Source organism: Macrobrachium rosenbergii, chromosome 13 (assembly GCF_040412425.1).
Source record: "Macrobrachium rosenbergii isolate ZJJX-2024 chromosome 13, ASM4041242v1, whole genome shotgun sequence".
Taxonomy (NCBI): Eukaryota; Metazoa; Arthropoda; class Malacostraca; order Decapoda; family Palaemonidae; genus Macrobrachium; species Macrobrachium rosenbergii.
In genome coordinates, this window is record NC_089753.1 from 48,639,429 (window position 1) to 48,655,680 (window position 16,252).

Sequence of the window (16,252 nt, forward strand, 5' to 3'; positions counted from 1 at the left end):
TGTATATTATTTTTTGTATTTGTTTATTTTCGAATGTTTTAAAAGAACTTAAACGAATATTACAGAAATTGAAGTATGTTATTCATTTTTTTAATGGCCGCGTTGTCGGAAGGCCAAGGTGAAATAATTTTATGATATATTTTTTTTTTTTGTTGGAGGCTTTTTAGTCTGTGGAAGCTTTGTAAGTTCATGAACATTTAATAATAATAATAATCATAATAATAATAATAATAATAATAATAATAATTACGAAGTAGGAAACGGCAATAATATTAATAATAATAATAATAATAATAATAATAATAATAATAATAATAATAATAATAATAATAATAATTACGAAGTAGGAAACGGCTTCATATTGACAGAGCGAGATAATATAAATATTATATATATATATATATATATATATATATATATATATATATATATATATATATATATATATATATATATTTGTATATGTGTGCGTATGAAAATCGAGACTATTCTACCTTGCGTAATTGAATTCTACTGCATTTGCTATCCAAATTATAGTCTTGACAGCTGCGCATGGGTGAGTCAGCCACTTCCTGTGTTTAGCAGATCACAAAGACCCTAAAATTTTTCTTATTTTTTTTTTTTTTTGTTCTTATTTATCGAAGGAAGGATAGTTGCGTGAGATTGATAGATTTGTAGTTTTTGCAGATTAAATTAAGGAGACTCAAGTCCTTCGCTTGAAGGATTTTCAAGGTTTTGAGACTGAAGGATTTGAAGGCTTTGATTTGGATAGCGTCACCTTGATTACAGTCTTGTGAACAAAGTAATGAGTGTACTATATATATATATATATATATATATATATATATATATATATATATATATATATATACTATATATATATATATATATATATATATATACATACATACATATACATACATACATACATATATATACATACATACATACATACATACATACTCTATCAATCACTATTACACGGCATATACTTCACAAATAGTTCATATCAATAGTTTCAATATGTCTTCTTTCATTCACATTGAATATCCACACTTCTTTTCCAGGAAGGAGAGTTGACTCAACAATTCGTTCGTATTTTTGCATCTTGGCTTCCATAGACTTATTTTAGTCCCTTCTGTGTCTGCATTACTTCAAAATCAATCGAAAGATTTTTTTGCCATATACAGCCTAGTAGAAAGCTAAACTTGCGTCCACACTTTACTTCCATACAGGAGAGTTGGCTCAACAATTCGTCTGTATACTTGTATCTTGGCTTAGAGAGAGTTCTAGTCGTTTCTTTGTCTACATTGCTGCAAAATCCATCAAAAGAGTTTTTTGCCATCTTGTAGAAAGTCAAAGTCGCAAACAGATAGGGATGAAATCTTAACTTAAGTTCAAATTCCACAGCGGAAAATACTAGAGGTATAGGTTTGAACACACTTTCTAAAATGCTGTGATGTTACGCTGGTGTGAATTCATTCTCACATCGTACAGGCGTTGAAATAACCAGTCTCATATCTTAAAAAAAAAAATTAAAAACAAGTCTCCAGAAAGTATTTCTACAGCGCATGCACACTAGAGTCGGTGGATTTTATATGGTGATAATGTCTGCTACGCTGGAAAGCACTGAAAACTTCTACGGGATAGAATAGCCACATTTCATTCTTTTTTTGTTTTTATCGAATCATCAACATGACTTAAAAGAATAGATTATAATTACTTACAAAGTAATTGTAACCGAAGCATAAATGTGACTTAAAAGAATAAGTTATAATTACTTACAAAGTTACTACTGTAAATGAAGTGGACTTCCATAAATTTATTTCACTGTAGTTTTTCGTCCTAAAGTTGTTTTGTGTTCAAATTTCATCAGTAAGAGATCACGTTTTCTTCATCAAGACGAGGGGAAAAATCAGGTCAACTTGGGAACCCGTTCGTTAGTCATTAATCACCTAAAATTTTTAAATACTGCTTCGAAATGTGTCAGTAATTGAAGTTCGTGAGGTGTAACACAGTCCCCTCTCTCGCTCTCTCTCTCTCTCCAGTCAGTAGTTATTGATATCAGAAAGTAGAAGTGTGAAATGTTTGTGTTTGCCTTTTGAAGAGAAGAAAACTGGGCACTCATGAAGATGCTGAGGTGGGGTCCTCAACATATTTCTTACCTGGTAACTCCCTAAGTTAGCCAAGTGTAAGCCAACTACTCCCGTGGTTAGCTAAGACCCTTCTGAAGTAGCCAACAGCCCTGTGGGGTTACCAAGTACTCCCGAGGTCAGCCAAGGACCCCTGAGTTGCCAAGAGCTGTTGGAGGTAGCCAAAAAGGCCCTGAGATAGGCAAGGGTTCCTGAGGTAGCCAAGGGTCCTATGAGGTTACTAAATGCTCTTTGAGGTAGCCAAGGGTCCTATGGGGTTACTAAGTGCTCTTTGAGGTAGCCAAGGCACCCCTAAGGTAGCCAAGGGTCCTATGAGGTTACTAAGTGCTCTTTGAGTTAGCCAAGGACCCCATAAGGTAGCCAAAGGGCTATGAGGTTACTAAGGGTCCTTTGAGGTTACTAAGTGTTCTTTGAGTAGCCAAGGATCCTATGAGGTTACTAAGTGCTCTTTGAGGTAGCCAAGGACCCCATAAGGTAGCCAAGGGTCTTATGAGGTTACTAAGTGCTCTTTGAGGTGGCCAAGGACCCCCCTAAAGGTAGCCAGGGATCCTATGAGGTTACTAAGTGCTCTTTGAGATAGCCAATGACCCCTTAAGGTAGCCAAGGGTCCTATGAGGTTACTAAGTGCTCTTTGAGGTAGCCAATGACCCCCTAAGGTAGCCAAGGGCCCTATGAGGTTACCAAGTGCTCTTTGAGGGAGCCAAGGAACCCCTGAGGTAGCCAGGTGCTCCCAGAGGTAGCCAATCACCCCACGAAGTTGCTAAGTTCTCCTTAAGGTAGCAAAGTGCTCCCTGGGGTAGCCAAGGACCCCCTGAGATAGACAAATGACCCCAGGGGCAGCCAAGAGCCCCCTGAGATAGACAAATGACCCCAGGGGCAGCCAAGTTCCCCATGAGAGCCCCAGTCCTTTTTGAGGTAACCAAGCCAACATCCCCACCCCCTAGTTAACTAAGTATTTCCCTTACTATTATTATTATTATTATTATTATTATTATTATTATTATTATTATTATTATTATTATTATTATTTCAGGAATCTCGTCAGACAGACAGGAGCTACGCTAACCAGCCAGGAGGTGGCTCTCAGCGGCGCCAAGCTGGTGATAGTAGCCGTCGGAAGAGACTATTACGACTACCTGCCCCTGACGCACCTCAGAGGGAAGATAGTCATCGACGTATCGAACAACACAGAGAAGCGACGCGGACCTCAGTAAGTGTGCCCTGCTGGCGGCCATGTTGGATTCTTTCCCCTACCTGTTTAAGGTTATTTTATTGTTCTCGTCGCGTTGTTCATTATTTTCATTTATTGTTGTTGCTTTTGTAATGAGTTTGAATTTTTAAGTCAGTGAATAAGTTTTGCTTTCTGAACTGTAATTTCTTTTTATCCGTGAAAGATACGAGTATATGCACTCGCTTTTGACGTTACAGTTTCTTAGATTAACTAAATTCATGTCCTGTTTAACTCCGTGATAATAATTGTAATAAAATTTGACAAGAACATAATGAAGATTACTTTGCAAACTACTTTTTTGTCCTGTGAAATTTGTAATAATTACCAGGTGGTTTTAAAAGTGAAATTCAGATTCAAAATAGTTTCATTCCAGTTACAGAAAATAAGAAAATTTCACAAAAGCATAATAAGAAAGACTGCTAGGAAAACTTAGGTTTTCTGCTCTGAAAATTGTGACCATTGGCAATTGTTATTTCAAGAAATTCAAATTCACAATACTGTATTTTCATTCCGGCTATAGAAAATAAGAGGAAAATTTCACAAGAAATTTGGCAAACTTTAGATTTTTTGTCCTGTGAAAATAATAATAAGTACCAGTTTTTAATTGCTTTTTTAAAGTGAAATTCAGATTACAAGAAAATAAGAAAGATTACTTGGTAAATTTTAGATTCTTTGTCTTGCGAAAATAATAATAATTGCCAAGTTTTTATTTTTATTCAGAACTCAAATTCCGATTCAAAATTCTTTCACTCCAACTACAGATAATAAAAATAAGAAAATTTCACTTGAAGACACGACAGATTGCTTGGCAAACTTGAGATTCTCTGTCCTGTGATAATAATAGTATTGATTAACAGTTGTTTTTAAAAGTGAAATTCAGATTCAAAACGTGATGCTTTCATTATAGCTACAGAAAATAAGAAAAGAAAGATTACTTGGCAAACTTTACATTTTCTGTCCCGTGGAAAATAATAATTGCCAATTTATTTTTCTTTTATTTGTTCTGTGAAAATAACAATAATTGCCAATTTTTTTTATTTTCATTTTTATTCGTCCTGTGAAAATAGTAATAATTGCCATTTTTTTTATTTGTTCTGTGAAAATAGTATTAACTGCCAATTTTGCATTTTTATTTGTTCTGTGAAAACAGTAATAACTGCCAATTTTTTTATTTCTGTAAAGATAGTAATAATCCCCATTTTTTTATCTGTATTTTTATTTGCTCTTTGAAAATAGTAATATTTGCCAATTTTTTATCTTTATTTTTATTTGCCCTGCGAGAATAATAATAATAGTAGCTAATTTTTTATCTTTATTCGTTATTTATCCTGTGAAAATTATAATAATTGCCAATTTTTTTAATTTTTATTTTCATTTGTCCTGTGAGAATAGTAATAATTGCCAAACTTGACATTAACTGTCCCATGAAAAATAATAATAATTTTCCAATTTTTATTTTATTTTTATTTGCTTTGCGCAAATAGTAATAATTGCCAACTTTCAATTTCTATTCAGAACTGAAATTCATATTCAAAATCATTTTCATTTCAGCTACAGAAGCAACGCCGAATACCTTCAAGGTCTCGTCCCAGAAGCAAAAATTGTGAAAGGCTTCAATGTACTCTCGGCCTACGCCCTGGAAAATGGAGGCCTACAGGGTAGCAAAGAGGTATAGAGAGAGAGAGAGGGGGTGTTGGTTGATGGAAACTTGTATGATGGCACCATTAGTAGACCAGAAAATAAAGTGGTCCTTTTGTTTTTAGTTTATATAAAAAGAGGGAGAGAGTGAGAGTGAGAGACTTTCTACGACAATATTACTGGACCAGAAAATAAAGTGGCCCTTTTGTTTCTAGTTTATATAAAAAAAGAGAGAGAGTGAGAGTGAGAGACTTTCTATGACAATATTACTGGACCAGAAAAGAAAGTGGTCATTTTGTTATTAGTGTATATAAAGAGAGAGAGAGAGAGAGAGAGAGAGGGAAAACTCGGGTGATAGTATTATTAGTAGACCAGAAAATAAAGTGTTGTTTTCGTTATTGTTAGTATATATAAAGAGAAGAGAGAGAGAGAGAGAGAGAGAGAGAGAGAGAGAGAGAGAGAGAGAGGTGGGGGGGAGGAAACTCGTATTGCCCTTAACAGTCAGTTAAAAGAGTTCTTGTTTGTTTGTTTGTTTTCTTTGCTTAAAGCATCCCCAAATTCTTATTTTGAATTTATTCATAAAAAAAGATACATTGATTGGTGGATTTTAAAGTTTCCTATGTCTTCTATTTTGCTTTTAAAAATCATTGAAAGTTCTTGGTTTTTTTTCTATTTTTGCTTAAATCATCCCACAAGTTCTAAAGGATATACTGTCTGCTTCCAGTTTATAGACAATTAAGCATAAGACTTAAATTGTGTTACGTAGCTTTAGATTACACTAGCTACAGTACTTTATAACTTTTTTTCTAAAGAACTTTCTCAATACAGTATCTAGTTACAGTATATGAGCTTTACTCTTTTTAAAAGAACTATCTCAATACAGTGTTTTAAGCTACAGTATATTAAATTTACCTTTTGTGATAAGGACCTTTCTTCATACAGTATCTACCTACATTATGTAAATTTACTTCTTTTTTTTTAAGAATTTTCTCAGTACATTATCAAGCTACAGTATATGAACTTTACTTTCTATGGAAATGAACTCTCTCAGTACAGTACTAAGTTACAGTGGATGAAATTTATTTTTTTCAAAGACCTATCCCAATACAGTATCTAGCTACAGTATACCGAATTTACTTTTTGTGAAAAGAACTTTCTTAGTACAATATCAAGCTGCAGTATGTGAAGTTTTCTTTGTTTAAAAAAGAACCTTCGCAATACAGTATTAACCTAATAATACATGAAATTTCCTTTTGTTAAAAGAACTTTCTCAAAACATCATGAAGGTACAGTACATGAAGCTTACCTTATTTTTTAAAGAACTATCTCAGTACAGTATGAAGCTACAGTATATGAAATTTATTTTTTTGAAAAAAATAATACAGTGTCTGCCTACAGTATATGAACATTACTTATTTTTAAAGAACTATCTCAGTACAGTCTTAAGCTACAGTACATGAAACATCCTTTCCTGAAAAGAACCTAGTCCTATAATCACTAGCTACTCTGAGGTCAGGTTCCACCAGGTTTGTTTACATTCCTCACCAAAGGCAACCTATCCTCAGGTCTTCTTGGCGGGTGACAACAAGGAAGCCAAGACTGCCGTGTCCGATTTGGCTCGATCGATGGGCTTCCACGCAGTAGACTGGGGCTCCCTCAGAGCTTCTAGGGACATCGAGGATGTACCCCTCAAACTCATGCCCTCGTGGAAGCGTCCCGTTGCCGTCGTGTTCGGTGTCTTCGTGTTCCTCTGGCTTCTTGCATTCGTTTCGTAAGTTTAATTTTCACGTTTTTGTTGTTTTATGGTTGCCAGCTGTTTATATTAGATCTATTATATTTTTATATATATTTTTAATATATTTGTTTCAGTTGCTTTTATGATATTGTTCACTTAAATTTTGTAGAATTACTTGTAACTGCAACTGACACAGATAGATATCTTTTTCGTCCAAGTATAAAGCAGTTTTTAATCGCTTGTGGTCAAAGTTTTTTTAACTCTCTCTCTCTCTCTCTCTCTCTCTCTCTCTCTCTCTCTCTCTCTCTCTCTCTCTCTCTATATCTATATATATATATATATATATATATATATATATATATATATATATATATATATATATATATAATATATATATATCAATATACGCATTCTGACTCTGCCTTGATAGCCAAAGAAAGACTCATATTTATCTACCCATAAACGTTTAAATACTCCTAGAACTTATTAAAGATTTAAATACTTGTCGCATTCCAGGTTCCAGATTTGCCGCAACGTGGCAGAAGGCGGCTGGAGTTGGGGCTGGAAGCACTTAGGAATGACGAATTTCAACAGGGTGCTTGCGATCTGCTCCCTGTGGACCCTCTCAATCTCTACATTCTCCAGGTAACAGTTGTCTTGATAGCCAAAGAAATTTTTAATTTTTAGTTTTAATTAATTTTTTGCTTTGTACTAAGTAAGAGGTGGATTTTCCTTCAATGTCTAATTCGTTAAGTGGCCTTTTTTCTACTTGTAAAAGATAGTTTTAGGCCTCATCAGACCTTGACGAATATTTCGAAACATACAGTATATTTACCGCCAGGTAAAAGTTGAGCGTTGATATTTTGTTTTATTTTTAATTTTAAGTTTTAATTAATTTTTTGCTTTGTACTAAGTATAAATATTTTCCTATCAATATATAATTAGTTATATATATTTTTCTATATATTATAAAGATATATTTATATATATGTATATACCTTGACGAATAATCTGTAATATATATTTACACACACACACACACACACACACACACACACACATATATATTATATATATATATATATATATATATATATATATATATATATATATATATATATATATATATATATATATATATATATATATTATATTTATATATATGTATATATATAATCTGTATAGGTAAATATACACACAGGTACACACACATATATATATATATTATATATATATATATATATATATATATATATATATATATATATATATATATATATATATACAGTATATGTAAAAATTTTACTTAATTACCCAGTGTGCTTATTTATCTAATTATAAGCTAGAACACAACAATACTCGCCATCTACAGAAGAACGCAAGACTACTGATAAAAAGATCCATAATTCTGACATTTTAATTTAACAGGTCTGATCGCCGCCTACATCCAGCTGTGGCGCGGAACAAAATACAGTCGCTTTCCGAAGTGGCTGGATGACTGGCTCAAGATGAGGAAGCAGTTGGGTCTGCTCATGCTGGGGATGGCTTCCATGCATGTGAGTTTGTTTTCCAGGGCTTTTTCTATATTTAGTTCAGAAAGTTTAAAAGTTTGCTCTCTGGGGAGAAAACTACTGGAAGTATTTGCAAGGCTTGGCCAATAATTGATCAATATATATGAATTTGGATAAATGGAATACCTAGAAAGGGGTAGAGATATTTCGTTCAGAAAGTTTAAAATTTTACTGTCTTGGGAGGAAAATATTCCCAAGTTTTGGCCAATAATTGATAGGTTGGAGAAACATGTGTAAGTCATAAATGAATTGATTTGGGTGAAATGATGGAAAGTTTTCCTTTTGGGGAGGAAATATTGCAAGTATTTGCAGGTTTTGGGAAATAATTGATGAGTGTGAGAAATATACATAAGTGATAAGTGAATTAGTTTCGGTGAAATGTTGGATCAGATTATTTTGGTATGGTTTGGCCATGTGGGGAAATGGAAGATCTAGAGAGGGATGGATAGGTTGGTGTAATACTCGTAAAGGTATTGGCTGGGAAATGCCTTATGTTTTGGAAGTTTATCGCAAAACCACCACCAGGTAATATGCCCTTTTTTACCTTTTTTTCTTTGCTATTTATTATCTTTTACTTTGTTACTGGTGTTCATTTGTTATTGTTTTTATTATAGTTTATTCTTTGCTTCTACAATCTTTCCCTCACCGGACCATTGAGCTTGATATTATATATATATATATATATATATATATATATATATATATATATATATATATATATATATATATATATATATATATATATATATATATATATATATACTGTATATATATATATATATATATATATATATATATATATATATATATATGTATGTATGTATGTATGTATGTATGTATGTATGTATGTATATATGTGTGTGTGTGTATGTATGTATATTGTATGACAATTTTCCATAATGTAGAATTTGAATATACCGTTTTATGCCTATAACCATAACACCTCAATTAAAGGTACAAAAAGCAATGTTATTGTCCTTGCTGCCTTTTAATCACAACCTATATCCATTCCAGGCCTGCCTGTCCGTTGCCTACACAACCCCCCAGACCATTGGCTGGATCTACGAATCGCCTACGAAAATCAAAGCCCTAGTCCAGGTCGACCCCAACACCACGAAAACGGACACGTTGACTATCTACGATTTCCACCTCAACTGGAGAGGAGAACTGTTTATGACTATGGGTAAGGTTTGTGTTCGGATCTGTTTGCTCAAAACTTAAGCTTAGCTTCGGAAGAGAACTCAGGATCCCGGCTTTCATAAGGTTGTTCTATATATTAGACAGTTTGCTTTCAGTTGATTTGGCAATTAGATTTATAAAAGCACACTTGATTACAGATAGTTGAAAACTTAGAAGACAAAACCGCTCTAGTTAGTTCTGTGAGAGTCATTTTCCTCAGTTGTATGGCTAAATTGCTTAATAGTAATCCCCGTAGGGTGATAGTGCCGTCAGTGCACCTCACGTGGCGCACTGTTAGCATAACTAAAGTCTATTTGCAGCATCCCTTCGGTCTCTAAACTGCGCCCACTTATAGCCTTTTACTTTACCTCCGTTCCCACTTCCTCTCTTTTGACTTGCTGTCCAGCCACTCCAAGGCTGAGTTTTTTTAGCCAAATTTTAATAAATCAAATCAGTACTTAATGGTAATGATGATAATATAATGATTTTAGAATCAGTATACTGGTCTTTTAAGTACTGTAAATTGCATGATAATAATGACTGTAAAGCAAACATTCACTTCTGTTCCACACAGAGGGGTAGTGTCATCAGTGCACCTCACTGTAGGCGTCACTTAGGGTTCTTTGCAACGTCCCTTCAGCTCTCAGCTGCAACCCCTTTCATTCCTTTTACTGTACCTCCTTTCATTTTCTTTTTCTTCCATCATACTTTCCCCAACCCTCTCCTAACAATTGTTTCATAGTGCAACTGCGGGGTCTTCCTCCTGTTACACCTTTCAACCCTTTTTTCACTCAATTTCCCTTTCAGCGCTGAATGACCTTATCATAGGTCCCAGCACTTGGCCTCTGGCCTAAAGCTCACTCTGCATTCCGTTCCATTCTACACATTCCTTACAGGCGCCGTTGCCATGTGTCTCGTAATAGTCCTGGGCATCTCTTCGCTGCCCTCCGTGACGGCTACACTCTCCTGGAGGGAGTTCACCTTCATCCAGAGCAAATTGGGGTGGGTGGCCCTCATCTCGGCCTGTGCCCACGACATTTTCCTGGCCTGGAAGTACATGTTCATCTACTGGGGCTGCTTCAATACCCTGCCCATAGGACCTCAGGTGAGTTGGGTTTTCAGCGTTGTTGTTGTTATTATTATTATTATTATTATTATTATTATTATTATTATTATTATTATTATTATTATTATTCAGAAGAATGAACCATATTCATATGTAACAAGCCCACAGGCCATCGACTTGAAGTTCAAGCTTCAAAAGAATATTATTTTTATTATTAATATTTTTATTCAGAAGAATGAACCATATTCATATGGCACAAGCCCACAGGCCATCGACTAAAAGCTTCAAAAGATTATTATTATTATTATATTATTATTATTATTATTATTATTATTATTATTATTATTATTATTATTATTATTATTATTATTATTATTATTATTATTCAGAAGAATGAACCATATTCATATGAAACAAGCCCACAGGCCATCGACTTGAAGTTCAAGCTTCAAAAGATTATTATTATTATTATTATTATTATTATTATTATTATTATTATTATTATTATTATTATTATTATTATTATTATTATTATTATTATTATTATTATTATTATTCAGAAGAATGAACCATATTCATATGGAACAAGCCCACAGTCCATCGACTTGAAATTCAAGCTTCTAAAAAATATTATGGTGTTCATTTGCAAGAAGTACCGGAAGGGAATAGGATATACAGAAAGAAGAGATCAGTTATTATTATTATTATATTATTATTATTATTATTATTATTATTATTATTATTATTATTATTATTATTATTATTATTATTATTCAGAAGATGATCCCTATTCATATGGAACAAGCCCACCACAGGGGCCATTGACTTGAAATTCAAGAAGCTTCCAAAGAATGTTATTGAAAGAATAACAGAAGGTAGTGGGAAATATAAAAGAAGAGATCGCTTTTAAAAAAGAAAAAAGGAATAAACAAATTATTAAATAAATAGGTAAAAATGTAAGTCATTAAAATACAAGGAGAATTGTATTAGGGTAGTATGCATAGGGCCTTAGGTGAGTTGGTTCAGTTCCAGTAAAGTATTTTTTATATATATATGAGATGGTCGACTAATTTATATAATAAATTAGTGTTTCTTTTTATAATGCTTTAGGTCTGTGATGTCGTTTAACTAATAATAATAATAATAATAATAATAGGGTGATAACATGCCAATAGACCAGACGTGACGTTGATTGACAAAATCAAGAAGAAAGTATCACTCATTGATGTTGCAATACCATGGGACACCAGAGTAGATGAGAAAGAAAGAGAGAAAATTGATAAGTATCAAGACCTGAAAATCGAAATAAGAAGGATATGGAATATGCCAGTGGAAATTGTACCCATAATCATAGGAACTCTAGGCACGATCCCAAGATCACTGAAAAGGAATCTGGAAAAACTAGATGCCGAAGTAGCTCCAGGACTCATGCAGAAAAGTGTGCTACTAGAAACAGCGCACATAGTGAGAAAAGTGATGGACTCCTAAGGATCCAGGATGCAACTTGGAACACCACACTATAAAAACCACCCACTCGAATACGATGACTGTGATAGACAAAACAATAATAATAATAATAATAATAATAATAATAATAATAATAATAATAAATATCATTTTACCTTTGACCTATATAATAATGTATACCCATTGTCTCCATTTCACAGTATAGGGGTTTAGTTCAGTGATGTGTAACAATAATAATAATACTAATTTGGCAGCAGACCCTCTTTTAAACAGATTTCACAGCTGCATTTATTTTTAGAGGACTTTTTCTATTTTCCAATAAGGAAAATAGAAAAAGCCTTTTAAAATAAATGCAGCTGATGCTGTAATAATATTCAATAATAATAATAATAATAATAATAATAATAATAAAAATAATAATAATAATAATATAACCCTACCTTTGGCCCACATAACAATTGATAACCACTGTCTTCTGTCAACAGTATGCCCTGTACCCAGCCTTCATTGCCGTCATCATGAAAATACCCCTTCTCCTGCCTCCGGTGGACAACTACCTCCAGAGGATTCGGAAGGGATACGAGCGTAACGCCACATACGAGACGGGCAAAGTCGAACATGCTTAATGGGTATTTGGAGATGGCTCAAAGGGATTCGGATCGGAATTCAGGCTGGATTCTAAATGTTACGTCATATCGGCCTAAAAGAATTTAGGCTTAAAGAATTCTGGGTGGATTTTGTAAGTCATTTCATGTTGGTCTAAAGGAATTCAGATTGGATTCTAAATGTTACGTCAGATTGCCCTAAAATAATTCAGGCTAAAAGAATTCAGACTGGATTCTATAAATTATTTCGAATTTACCCAAAAGAATTCAGGCTGGACTCTAAATGTTACGTCATATCGGCTTAAAGAATTCTGGTTTGAATCTGTAAGTCATTTCATATTGGCCTAAAAGAATTCAGACTGGATCCATAATGTTACGACAGATTACCCTAGAAGAATCCGGACTGGATTCTAAATGTTACGTTAGATTGATCTAAAAGAATCCAGGTTAGATCCTAAATGTTACGTCAGCTTGGTCTGAAATAATTGAGGCTGGATTCTAAATGGTACAGCAGATTGGTCTAAAAGAATTCAGATTGGATTCTAAATGTTACGGCAGACTGGCCTAAAAGATTTCAGACTGGCTTCAAAAAGTTATATCAGATTGGTCTAAAGGAATAAGATTGAATTAAAAGAGGTACATAATATTGACCTGAAAGAATTCAGGCTGAATTGAATATAAGACTGAATTTTAAAAAGTTACATAATATTGACCTGAAAGAATTCAGGCAGAACTGAAAAATACATGATATTGAGAAATCATGAAAATTAGGATGCCTATGAAAGTTCAGTTTTCTTTGATAAATTCAGGTTTCACTGGAGCATAGAAAATTAAATTAGGATTGAAATTCTCATGAGCTAAAAACAAATATTTGTAGCAGTAGGGTTTTTTTTTAAGTTGATGGTAAGTCTTAATTCTCATTGAGGCTGCCAACAGATTTTTTTTTTTAGTCTTTGATAGACTTTTAAAAATGTTATGGTTACAGAAACTGTAGAAATAATCTGTAGTAGGAAGATGCATTTTTTAGTCTATTACACTTAGTTGTGTCTTATCCTGTTCTATTTATTTAAATGCATTTTTATTTGTTTTATTTTTAATGGTATCAACAGGTTTCATGCCTTGTAGTGTAAATAATCATGAATAATCCTAAATTTAAAACTGTGGGGCTGTATTCACATTTATCAGCAAATTCTCTAGTACAGAGCAGTACAGTAGTTTACTGTACCAGAACTGTTACATTCAAGAGTTGATGTCATAAGACCATTCTCTCTAAGTTTGGTAAGATGACTCCAGTCAAGAGCATTATTTTGCTCTACAAAAATTTAATTATGACCTTGAAATGCTTTCCCTCAGTCGCATTTGATGACAAGTCTAGTACAGAGTTAGACTTGACCAAAATATTTTGATTATCATCCAAACGTTGATTCTCAGCAACGTTTGATGGCTTCTGTGCAGTATAGAGCAATATATTGCTCTAAAAAGATCTATAATCTTGAAAACATTTTCTTTAACCAATGTTTTATGACCCCAGAGACTTCTGGATGTTTTTCATAAGCCAATGGCATTCATGTATCTAAAGTGGATTTTTTTCTCCAACAGTTCTTTTAGTTAAGCATAGTGACTTTTGTATATATCTGAACCTTTCTCACATAACCTATGTACTAGTCTGTTGTCTGGTGACTATGTGGGTATTTGGTTAGCCCCAAAAGGTTACTTGTTTGGGAAAAGTTTTGGGAGTTCCTTATGGTAAAGGGCTTTGCAGTGACCTTGGTTGTTGCTAACACAGTGATAGCAGTATAACATCCTCACTTACTCCAGTGGGCCATTAGTACCAGTCCATGACATCAGTATCAAAGAATAGAATTATTACAGATTATTAATCCTCTTCACAAGCTAGTTCCTCGTTGGGAAAGCCGGTAGAGTTGTCGCCTAGCACTCACTAGGCCCGAGTTCGAGTCTCCGGCAGGCTAATGAAGAATTAGAGGAATTTATTTCTGGTGATAGAAATTCATTTCTCGCTATAATGTGGTTCGGATTCCACAATAAGCTGTAGGTCCCGTTGCTAGGTAACCAATTGGTTCTTAGCAACGTAAAATAAGTTTAATCCTTCGGGCCAGCCCTAGGAGAGCTGTTAATCAGCTCAGTGGTCTGGTAAAACTAGGTATACTTTTTCTTCACAAGCTGTTTTGATATTGATGATATTAATAATGATAATAAGGGATTTAGTTTACTGGCAAATTTATTAAGTAGTATTAAAAAACTTGGAATCTGTACATTACATTTGTATTTTTAGCGACATTTTACTCTACCATTTGTTGGAAGTTTAATTATTAAATTTTTGTTATTTCAGTATTAAGGAAACGGCATTCTATTACCTGTAATGTATGTGAACTAATGGTGTTTATTGGCATAATTACTGACGAGTTTTATATGTGGTGCCTTCAGAATATCTTTGTATTAAAAGCGAAAAACCATAAATTGCTGTAGTACAGTGTTAATAAATACACTTATGTTTATTTTGTAAAGGAAACAAGTATATATCAAATAGTACTTAACTTTTCATGGGTATTATTTTATCAATCTCTTTTTTGGTCTACTTTATCAAGAAAAGATATTGATGGATTTTAATCAAAATTTTATTAGGTTTTGAATGAAGGCTGAAGATGAACACTATGTATTTGTTTTTTTTTTTTTTTTGAGTTGGCAAACGTATGCATTCCCTATATTGATCTGTCGAGAGAGATTCCTATGGCTGAGTTTGTCTTTTATTATTTACTACATTAGTGGTTTTAATTTCCAACCTAATTCCCTGTCCATCATTTTGGATAAATCGTTATTAGAAGTACAGTACATTCCTCATTGGCGTCGAATGTAACACATTCCAAATGTATGTTTTGCAACATTTTGTAATGCTTTTACGTTAGAGAATTCATCTGGAATCTAAGTGACTGCAGTGTTCTTTCATTAAGCCATAACGTATGATGAGTTTCTTGTGGTAGCCTACTAAGTAAATTTAGAAGAATAATACATTCACTGCAGTTTCAACCAGTTATTTAAAGTTTTTTGTTTCATAATCAGCTCATTCAATCATTTTTTGAAGGTTTAAGAGTTGTTAGCCTAATAGCTGGGTTTGTATTTGGTTAACTTATAAAGTGCTCGGTTAGGAAACAAACATCTACCATATGTTGTTGTTGTTTATTGTATTAAGCCAACACGGGCCTTTCCTTGTTTGGCCCGTAGGTGATCTGAGAAGAGAAGATCTTTTTTTTTTTTTTTTTTTTTTTTTTGAAAAATATTTAGTTGTAGTTTTTTTTTTTTTTTTTTTTGAGATTGGAAATATTTTTAGTTGTAGAGAGAGGAATGGATGGAGGAAGGATGATGGTGGTAGTTATAGAGGGCCATCATGGTTTGTTTGTAGTGGTAGTATGAAAGTCTACCATATGCCGTAGGAAATATATTCGTTCGCAAATATACGCATACATAATTTGAAAAAGGGGGAATTATGGTATTTAGCCCAGTAAGTATGTTTGAACGTGGTCTTTTAGCGTTTGTTATAATTAATTTCATTTGTTCATATTTAATATAATTTTATTTTATTGTTTTATAT

General features: G+C 33.2%; 1 protein-coding gene across 1 annotated transcript in view; it reads left to right on the forward strand.

Moving 5' to 3' along the window:
- LOC136845285 (metalloreductase STEAP4-like) overlaps positions 1–12,805 on the forward strand; it is a 112,812-nt gene extending 100,007 nt beyond the window's left edge. The window contains exons 5-12 of the mRNA XM_067115441.1: positions 3,187–3,363; positions 4,936–5,053; positions 6,588–6,793; positions 7,274–7,390; positions 8,175–8,313; positions 9,343–9,511; positions 10,404–10,612; positions 12,526–12,805. Of these exons, the coding sequence (XP_066971542.1) occupies positions 3,187–3,363; positions 4,936–5,053; positions 6,588–6,793; positions 7,274–7,390; positions 8,175–8,313; positions 9,343–9,511; positions 10,404–10,612; positions 12,526–12,666 (1,276 nt within the window). The 3' untranslated portion in view covers positions 12,667–12,805. The remainder of the gene's footprint in view (positions 1–3,186; positions 3,364–4,935; positions 5,054–6,587; positions 6,794–7,273; positions 7,391–8,174; positions 8,314–9,342; positions 9,512–10,403; positions 10,613–12,525) is intronic.
- Positions 12,806–16,252: the final 3,447 nt, after the last annotated feature.